The 11,255-nt window shown below is 26.1% G+C and overlaps 1 protein-coding gene and 1 long non-coding RNA gene across 2 annotated transcripts; both read left to right on the top strand.

Moving 5' to 3' along the window:
* Positions 1-1,523: 1,523 nt before the first annotated feature.
* LOC136090430 (uncharacterized) lies at positions 1,524-1,819 on the top strand. The gene is made up of 2 exons (XR_010643418.1): positions 1,524-1,646; positions 1,728-1,819. It is a non-coding gene; the product is annotated as an uncharacterized LOC136090430 (long non-coding RNA).
* Positions 1,820-2,649: 830 nt separating this feature from the next.
* Positions 2,650-7,652, top strand: LOC136090791 (uncharacterized). The gene is made up of 3 exons (XM_065817736.1): positions 2,650-2,777; positions 2,852-6,695; positions 6,771-7,652. The coding sequence occupies exons 1-2, from the start codon at positions 2,734-2,736 to the stop codon at positions 3,177-3,179; spliced, it is 372 nt and encodes a 123-aa protein (XP_065673808.1). The 5' UTR covers positions 2,650-2,733; the 3' UTR covers positions 3,180-6,695; positions 6,771-7,652.
* Positions 7,653-11,255: the final 3,603 nt, after the last annotated feature.

Below are 11,255 nucleotides of genomic sequence, written 5' to 3'. Positions count from 1 at the left end.
TTACTCCGTATTTTAATCTCTTTAATCTTGTTCATAAAAGCGGTATTAAAAGTTTCTAATTTTGACTAGCATGACACAGCATTTTCTTTTTATTGCATAAAGTTACATCACTTTAGCTATTATTTCGCTTTAATCTGTAGAGATTAAATTTTATATATAAAAAGGCGTGTTTTTTTTGTTAACAAAATCAAAAATGACAAAAACATTAATGAAACGCTCGGTGAAAAAAACTAAATATTTTTTAGACGAAGAAGTCGTCAGAAAAGAAATAAATTTTAAAGAAAATGAAGTAACTTTAAACGAAGAAGAACCAGAAATCGTTGTAAGTGATGACGATTCAGTTATTTTAATAGAAGATGATCCAGTATTGGATTTCAATATTTTTATTAACGATCCAGATAAAATAGACTTTATCATAAAAAATCAAACCGAACCTCCAAAAGAAGCTGAAAAAGAAATGGAAGACGAAGCTCCATTAGAATTTACAGAAACAACTCTAAAAAACTCTATAAAAAAAGTAAGCTTTTTTTATACACTTTTTTATATTAAACATGTTAGTTTTTTTTAAAAAAAACATTTTTTTCATTTTTTAGAAAAAAAAAAAAAAGCCGCTCGAAAAAAAGAAGCGATTTAAAAAAAACACTAAAAAGACTATTTTTTTCACCCACTGTTTATTCATATCAATAATTTTTTTGTATATAAATTTCTTTTTGTAAATATATTATTTTTGTCTATTTTTTCGTCGTATGTTTGCTTCTTTTAATTGATGTTTAATATCGACATAGGATTCGGCAGTATGAACCCAGCGTTTTATTCTTTTACCAACTCTTCCAAGTTTACGATTTGTTTAATTATCTTTATATCTGTTCTTTGTGCTTCGTAAACACGATAATATTCTTTTACAATTGCTCGGTAAATACTGATTTTCAGTCTGTGTCGATGTTGAACTTTGTTTTGTACTTGTTTGTGTTTGAACTGCTTTTTTTGTTCTAGGAACTGTTGTTTTTGTACGTGCCATATTGACAGTGTTTAATGATCTAGGAGTATACCTTATTTTAGGCATTTTATAAAAAATGATATTTATAACTATTTATATTTCTTACAATAAAAATAGAGTATTTATTTCTAAATAAACCTATTTTTTTTAGTTTTAATAATGAGATATATCACAATTAACAATATTAAATACGAAGTTTTTAGTGACAGTGTTAATGATCAATTTTATATTGTTCAAAATGAAAAAAAAAACCTATCGCTCAAATATTTCCATACAACGCAAAAAGAGGTAATTGTTCTTATGGTTTTTTTATTTTGTAAGAAAAATTTATTATTTTTTATAATACTATTTTTTTCTAGAAAAAGAAATGCAAAGACTAAGCGATTTTAGAAATTTTGTCAATGAAAATTTTGTAGATCGTACAAGATTATCTCGCACTCGTCGTAAGTTTTTTTTAACTTTACTATTTTTTCTTATTAATAAAAAAAAATACATTTTTTTTAAAATAATCTTTTTTTAAAAAATCCGTATCCACGATCACCACCACTATCACCACTATCACCACGATCACCACGATCACCACGATCACCACTATCACCACCAGAACCCAATAGGGAAGTCGGCCCATCACACTGGGACTACTCTCCTCGTAAGTTGAACTTGATCCTTTTTTTATTTTATAAAAAAGTATAAATATTTTTTTTAATATCCCCTTTGTCTGTTTTTTTAGAGAGTCCAGATCCAGAATATACAGAGATCGAAATTTTATAAAGCTTTTATATATATTTTTTTATAGAAAAAATTTTTTTTTAGTTGTTATTACTATTTTGTTATTACTATTATATATATACATTACTATTTTTTCGTTATTACTATTTTGATATTACTATTTTAATATTACTATTTTATATATAATAGAATAATAAAAATGATTAAAGAAATAATAAATCACACCTCAAAACAACTCCATCATGAATGGAAACATTTGACGTTTTTGTTAAATTTAAAAAGAACTGAAATCAGAAAAATTAATAAAAATTACATAAAAACATTCGATAAATTAAAAAACGTTTTAACTACATTTATACTAAATCAACCAAACAAAAAGTTGGCGATGAAGCATTTGTATTTTATTTTATCCATATGGGAAGACGAAAAACTTTTATATAACATACAACAATGTAAATTATTTATAATGAATTATTTATATTAATTTTTATATTTTTTTAGCAAATAAAATAATGAATTATACACAATTAAAACTAAAAATAGCAGCACAATTGCAACCATGGCAAATGGCAGAACGATGGCAAACTTTAGCAGCTTATCTTGGTTATGAAAAGCGAGAAATAGAATGTATACAACATGATTACCCCAACATTAATGAAAGAATGATGAGACTTTTAAACTTAATTTATCAAAGAAAAGGTACCGAACTCGAAGCAGCTCGCGCTATATATCAAGCTTTATGGGATTGGTCTATCGATGTTATAATATATGAAATTAATAATACACTTTTAGATCATATAATAAAGACTATGGAAATTGTAAAAATTTTCATAATGCAATAATTTTTTTTTATTTTTTAGTATTTAATAATACACTTTTAGGTTATTTAAGTATTGTAAAAAATTTTTTTAGGTTATTTAAGTATTGTAAAATAATTTTTTGTAATTTTTTTTGCAATAATTTTTTGTAATTTTTTTATTTTTTTAGCAACCTAATATATTAAAATAATGAAACAATATATCAAAAATCGATATATCAAAAACTGTGGATGGTAAGCCTATACACTTTTTTCTTTTTTATACATTTTTATATTTTTATACATTTATTTTTATTTTTTTCTTTTAGTTATGGAGAAAATATTAATGAGGGTACTATATGCTACCACGAGTTATTATTGACAAAAGAAGAAGAAAAAGATTTGCAAGAACTAATGGAGATGGAAGAGTTAACAGAGGAAGGTTATGAAAAATATTTAGAACAATTAGTACAAGAAATGGAAGAAGAATCAGATGATATTGAAGAACTAAAATTACAAATGTTAGAAGAAGAAATGGAAAAAGAAGTGGAAGAAATAGAAAAAGAAATGCATGAAATCTTAGATGAAATGGATTGGGAACAATACGTTATAGACGTTATTAATAAAATGGACAACTTACCAGAGCTTTATTTATAATTTTTTATTTGTAAATATATCTTTTTTAGTCAACTAAAAACGAATAATAATTAGAAAACCTTGATAAATAACAATCATCACTTTTTAAATAATAAACTCGACAATAAGAACACATGGGTTTGATTAGTCACTTTCATCATAAACCAACCCTTTTTTCACTGACGTGAATCATATTGCAGCATAAGACGAACAGTTGTGATAAAATAAGATCACTTTATTTTGTAATTTTTTTCTTTTTTTAGACAACTAAAAAAATGAATAATAATGATGATTTTGAAGATATGTTTCCTGGGTTTGGTGATTATTTAAATGAAGAACAAAAAGAAGTAGAAAATATAACTTTTAACAATATATTTGAAGAAGAAGAAGATATGGATACAAACCTCTATATTTTTATTCTTTTATATGTTTTATTAAGCAATTTTGTTTATTTATTAATTCTTTTATGTTAAAAAAGACATGTATATTTTTTTTATAGTTTTTATATAAATAAATGTTTTTTTTCAGCAACTAATAAAAAAATGTCAGCCAACATATATCCTTGCTGTTTTTGTGACAAAGAATTTAGTGCAAAAGAACTTTTACAGCATCAAACAGATTGTTCTACAGAACAATACTCCCACGAATGTTTCACCTGTAAAAAAAAGGTACAAGATTTGTTAAACCACGAATGTGATTATGAATTTCTAGATATACAAAAAATATGTTTTTTTTGTAATACCAAAATCGATGATCAAGATTATTATGAACACTCTGTCATCTGCTTTCGATATTATAAAGAACAACAAAATCGTTATTTGAACCAAATCATTCAAGACGAAAAGAAAAATTTAAATTATTTGAATCTTTCTATGAATCAAATCATGAATAAAATGAAGAGTCTTCAAGAAAAAGAAATTAAAAATCTAAAAGAAGAAAATGACAAACTTCAACAAACCCTAGCAAAAACGAACCAAGAAATGGCAGAATTAAAAAGTCTCTTTTATGACAACATGTTGGTTTTAGCAAATCAACAAGATACAGAACAACTCAAACAAGAAATAACAAAACTTTATCATATCGCAGAAGAAAATAGCACAGAATTCTTAGCTTTAAAAATTCCATTCAACAACCTAAAGAAGTCAAGGTAATTCAACACGTTTTTAAAGACATGCAATTGATCAAACTCGATCAAATGAATCTCAGGCTGTTATCAGATGAACCATTTTATACAGAACCAGTTTACACATCAGAAGGTTACCGTTATCGTATAAAAGTGTATACACGAAGTACCGATATCAACAAACTAGCCATTTACTTTCAATTGTTAAGAGGTGACCTGGACGATGGTTTACAATGGCCTTTTACCAAAAATGTCAATATCACCTTGAGAAATAAAGATCAATTTTTTACTCGTACTACTACCAACAATAATTATCTTCAACTTTTAGACGACAGTTCATTTGATAAACCTACCACTGAATATAATGTAGCTGTTGGTTATAAGAATTTTATTTCACACGAAGAACTAAAACCATTTATTATTAATAATAATTTATTTATTACGATTAGTATACAATAATATATTTTATGTAAAAAAATGTATTTATCCTATTTTTTAAATGTTTTTTTGTACTTTATCTAACATTATTAACCCTTATTTTTTTAGATTAACTAATAAAAAAAATGAATGCAGTGGAAGTTTTCAGACAAATAACTGATAAGCTCACGTTCGAAAACGTTAGAAGTATTAGATTTGTGTTAATAATTCCACATGGTATCAAACAAAAATTAAAAAACGCATACGATCTTGTAGAGTATATCAAAGATAATGCCATAGAAGATTATAACGGAAATATTCATGAAAGCTTAGAAAGTAAATTGCAATTTTTACTCAACATGTGTAAAGTAATTCATCGAAATGATATTTTTAACAAATACAAAAATAAAATACCACGTCTTCCTACTTATGAATAAAGCATTGTTTAAAATCTACCACCTGTATATACACCAAACGCAGCATATCCAAGTGCGGTTGTAGAAGCAAAACAACAAGAACTATTTCATTTATATAATCCAGAACCAGCTGAAGCACCTGAATGTGCCCAAGAACCTGAATTCATTTAACTCTTTTTTTTAGGAAAAAAATTTTTTTACTTGTATAACTCAATTTGTAAATTTTTTTACTTGTATTAACTCAATTTGTAAACTTTTTTTTTTTTAGACAACTAATTAAAAAAAATGGGAAGCAACTGGGGCAATATTAGAAGAATACTTGATAAAGAAGAAGCTACACTTCGTCACTTTTTACAAAAACTTCATCGACATATGGCACGAGAAAAAAAGTTTATAGAAATAGACAAAGAAACAAGAAAAGCTAGTCATTATTTAGAAAACATTTATTCTTACATTGATAACTTTCAACAACAAACACTCATCTGGTTTAACCCAGAAGAACGACATTATTCTTATTATCTTTTTGACTTTGATGATTTGACATTGGATAAAACAAACAAATTTGTCAATGAAAATCAATCCCAACTCACTTTGAAAGATTTGTGTAAAAGAAGATTGGCACAAGAACGAATCCAATTTGAATTTGATCAATTGCGAGAAAAAATTGTTTGTTTATTCGATAAAACCAAACTACCACTCACCAAATGGAAAGATCCAGATAATATTCGATTATTGTTTTACACCTATTATAAAATATATATTTATTATTATTTACCTTTTATAAGTAAACGTTTATCCTTTTTTTATCTTCAAAGACGATATATTTTTACTTTATTTCATTTACTTTTTACAGAAATATCCTATTTTGCTGATCCAAATAAACAACTTGAAATACATTTAATACGAAAATTATATCGTTTAATCATGGAATATATAAATTGGTCACAACAACAATATTTTTATACTATTGAGCCTTGTTTTATTCATTTTCAAATTGTAAATAAATTTTTTTAATTTTTTTTTTAGTTAACTAATAAAAAAATGCAAAGAAGTAAGCGCATTTATGAATACGACATTATCCACATTGTTAAATGGTTTATTACCGAAACAAAAATAACATGGAACGAGACTTGAAAACGTTAAAAGAATTATGTAAAAGAAAATTGGCTGTTAGAAGAATTAAAATCGAATTTGAAATATTAAAAGATCAGCTTGGAGATTTATATTTTCGTTATGATGAAAACATTTCTGATGATGATTTTTTTTATTTTTATGAATTTAGTTTTTTAACCCATCATAATTTATTTTTTTGGTTACAAAGAAAAATTATATTTATATTAGACGACATGTTTAGATCACACTATAATAATCATTATATTAAAAATGATCAACTTGATTTTTTTTGTAATTGTATTAGAAAATACATTCAATGGGCAATAGATCAATATTATTATATTTGTGAAAATAATTTTGTACATTATAATGATATCATTTTATATTTATAGACAAACTAATAAAAAAAAATGAAAAATGGTTACAGTCAAAGAAAGCCAAACAAAAAAGCACGAAAACAAATGAAAGGTATATTTTTTTTCTGTATTATTTTTTTCGTTTTTTTATTACACTTTTTATTCAACTTTTTTTTTGTTTTTACAGCCATGTATGCCTACTACTTTAAACAACAAAAGCATTCATTGGGTCACTCGCTAGCGATAAACCAACGATACTTTTGCACCAAGCAATGTGGCGTATGCCAAGCATGCTACTTGAAAAAAAATAATTAACTTTTTTTATACAGAAATATATATTTTATTACATTTTTTGTGTTTTTTTTTATTACATTTTTTTGTGTTTTTTTATTCCTTATTTTTTTATATTACTTTATACTAACATTTCTTTTTTTTTTTTAGAAATAAATAAAAAACATGAATTATAATCTTGAAGAAAATTGGGAAGAAGAACTCATTTCTTCACCGTTTGAATTTAAATCGCCAAATTTAAAATTCAAAAAAATTGATAACAAATTAAAAGGACTCGATTTCCAAAAATGTTATAAATTAGAAGTGAAAAACAAAAAAAAGCAAATAGAAGAAAAAAGTAACCCACCCCCATACCAAGAACAATGGATTTGTAATGCCCCCCCCATTTGAACTTAATAAAAATTTTTATGTTGATTCATTTTTGTAAATATTTATTACGGTTATTTTTTTCTAAATATTTTTTATTAATAAATTTTTTTTTTTAGCTAACTAATACAATGTGTGGAAATTGCAATTGTACCGTTAAACACTCAATCGAATTAACAGGTGAAGAACTGCTAAATGTTTTTTTATATAAGTCCGCAGAACAATATAAAAAAACATTTTTTGAAGAACTCAACATTTATAATCACTATGTCACCATTGGAAAACGATTTCATCCAGACATGACGTTTGAAAATTTTGTCAAAAAAAACTATCCTATTTTCAGAGAAGAAAAAAAATCAATATTGTAACATTTTTTAACTGTAACAGTTTTTTTTGTAAAAAAATATTTTTTGACACCTGTTCTTTTTTTTGCGCGCATGCGCATTCTTTTTTAATTCAACAATTTTTCGCGGACACTTCCTTATCTTCGGTTTACCGATTCTTTATCTTCGGTTTACCGGTTTACCGTTTTTATTTACAACTTTTTTTTTCTACACAGGACGGGTGACACTGATCTTACAAGAATTGTAACATAGGTTATCATCACATCTTATGAAAGCGCTGTTAATCTAGCAAATAAAAAAACAATTTACGAAATATAAATTTTTTTAAAAGTTTTATTACAACTGTTTATTCGCTTTCTTCAAAGAAACTTTATCGTCGTATGATTTTTTAAAACCTTCACATGATGGTATGAAACAGTTTTTATTTACTTAAGAACTAGAAAATCTAGTTTTTTACAAAGTTTATAAAAATCTTTGTCATTCTTTTTTTAAAAATGTTAAGTAGCAAAAAGAAAAAATATGGACGCAGAGACTGGAAAGGAGAAATTATTAAAATTACAAATTAAATTGGCAAATAGAATTAAAGAAGAGGCAACCAATTTTTCGTTAATTTTAAATGCAAATTAGAATGTTATTATGTAATAACGTAAGTCTATATATCTTTTTTTTTTCATAAATATGAATCGTAAACAAATCGGTTAAAAAAATGGTTTATAGTTTTTTTTTAGCAGCGAACATATGCCAGACAATATAATTAGTAGACTTTTTGAAAAACACAAGCGCGCTAGTGCAAATTGATAAACTTTTGAACAAACTCAAAAATAATCAAATTCAAAGCAGAGTGTTTCAAAAAAGACATTTACAATTATTGAAAAAGGCGTCCTGAGCACATGAAAGAAAAAAAAGAGCAGATAACGAAAAAAAGGTGGAACAGATCGAAGAAATTAAACAAACGTTAAAAAAAAGAAAATCCAAAAGGCGTTTTGCGACAATGACGATCCAATGTTTTGCATAAAACAAGAAAAACACACAGAAAACAATTTAATTTTTTTATAAAAATAATTTGTGTGATTTTTGTATAACTTATCTATATATTATACGTATATATTTTTTTTTTACAAATTTTTATAGTATGCTTGTCTCTCTTCGTACGACAATTGAGAAATATCATTTACAGGCGACATTGTTTTTATTTCAACAGGCTCTTTCTTTTTTCTTTTAATTTTATTATACAATGATTGAGCAAAAGTTTCCAAGACGTCTGCATTTTGAATTGCAAATTTTACAATCATTTTTGCATTGTCCACTGTTATTAACGAAGCCAATCCTTTTCTCTCTTTCTCTTGCGTAATTTTCGGGAAATTTTTTTTGACTGCTTGTTTTTATTGTTTCTGTGTACTGTCTTTTTTTTTATCTAAAAAAAATAATTTTTTTTATAGTTCAAAATAATTGAAGTATGAATATTAATTATATCAACATGCAAGTTTCATTAGAAGCGTGGTTAAAAAATCGTTTGTATTGACACATATGTCAAAAAAAAACGTAAACTATGAAGTGCACAATAAAACGGTGGCATACTTTGAAAAAAACATGTATACGTTACTATCTTGTTTTGTCAACAGATCAAAAAATACCATTATCAAAATTTATTTTTCATCAACATTTAAACGAGAGCAGTATGTACTATATATTATTCAAAAAATGAGCAAGCGAATTGTGCCTAAATATTTTTTTAAAAATATATTTTTTTTACATTGTAAATAAATAGTTATAGAGTTCTTTTGAAATAAGATATTAACGCATTAAGTTATTCTTTTTTTTTAAAAAAAATTAGTTTGTGTTATTTCTTTTTTTTTTATTAAACTTTTGTTTATTATTTCAACTGTGATTTTTTTGTAGTTGACATTTTGTTGTTGAAATTTTTACATTTTCATTAACAGTTTAAACAAAAAAATAATTTTTTTATTAACCATGAGTATTATTGATTGTGTTACATTGGCAATGAATTGTTTCTATATTGCATTTATGGTATTAGGTTGTATTATTTGTATTATTGTAACAGAAGGATTACCAATGTTGTTTAATATTATACGTTCTGGAATAGAGTTATACTTTTTTATTGTATTTTATGCAATCCTTTCTATTATTGAAGATTATAAAAAAGAAAAATAGCATGGTTAAACAGTCGCTGAGTATTGGCACAAAAGTCAAAAAAACTCAAAAAATGAAGTTCGCACTGAAATAGTGGCATACTTCGGAAAAACATTTATACTATCTTGTTGTGTCAACTGATCAAAATGAATTTTAGCAAAAACTACAAACGCCTTTTAAAAAATTTTTTAAAAATTACCAAACGATCAAATAGAAGCTATTTTATAAAATTTTATGTTAGTTTGAAGCCTGTGGTTTAAAAATACAATATTTAATTATTGTAAAATATAAAGTTCTTATATTAAAAATAGCGTTTATTTTTTAAATGTTTTTTTTAACTTTTTGTTAATACCCATTTATATACTGGATTGCCTGCCACGCCTTTTTTTATTATTACTTTTTGTATTCTTGTACTTTTGTTTTGTTGCTCGTTTTTCGTACCATACCGTTTTGCAATCCAACTTTTTCACTACGACTTGAGGTTGAGCACCTAATGGAAACCTTTGATTTGCAATTTCTCTACCGTGACGTCTGTATATGCTGTTTAGTCGAATAAATTCCTTAGACTCGCTTTTTGTCATTCTTTTTGTACGCGCCATATTACAAATAATTATTGTTTTGCTTTTTTTATTATTAACTTATTTAAAGTTTATTTTATTAACAAATAATATAATATACCTTGAAGTTTTCTTTGTCAGTACCCATTTATATACACTCTTTCCAGCTCGTCCACTCCTTCTATTTTGTTTGTTATATTTATACTTTTGTTTCGTTTTTCTTTTGCACATCAACGCCGAACGTCTTTCAAGGTGAACTCTTTCCACAGTAAAGTCCACGTCCTCGGCGTCATTTTAAAGAGCAACGTATTTTCTCTTTTTATCTCGCGCTCTTATATACTCTGCAGAATGTCGAACGGAATTTTTGCTTCGAACCTCTTTTTTTCTTTTTTCCTCTCGCGCTTTTGCATACTCTTTATAATGTCGCACACTAGCTTTACTTCTAGCCCTTATTAAGCATTATACAATAAATATTTTTTTTATATTCAATTTTTTTATTACCTTTTTATTTCACATATTTTATAACTCGTTTTTATTATACAACGTATATATTAGTTTTATATATACGCGCCTCGCCACCTGCTGATACCTCTCAACGCGCTTCAAACACCCGCTTACACCTTCTAACACCTGCTTACACCTGCTCAAACCTGCTCACTCCTGCTTTACACCTGCTTTACACCTGCTTTACACCTGCTTTACACCTGCTTTACACCTGCTTTACACCTGCTTTACACCTGCTTTACACCTGTTTACACCTGCTTACACCTGCTGCTAACCCCCTTAACACCTGCTTACACCTGCTTACACCTGCTAACACCTGCTTACACCTGCTAACACACTTGACACACCTGCTAACACCCTTAACACCTCCTAACACCTGCTAACACTTGCTAACTCTCACACACTTTTTAGAACAAAGAATTTTTATTCTTATTTTCTTGTATTTTTTTTATAAGACAA

This window comes from Hydra vulgaris, chromosome 14 (genome assembly GCF_038396675.1).
Source record: "Hydra vulgaris chromosome 14, alternate assembly HydraT2T_AEP".
In the NCBI taxonomy this organism is placed as follows: Eukaryota; Metazoa; Cnidaria; class Hydrozoa; order Anthoathecata; family Hydridae; genus Hydra; species Hydra vulgaris.
Note: the sequence above shows the minus strand (reverse complement) of the source record. Positions and strands in the feature narration are given on the sequence as shown.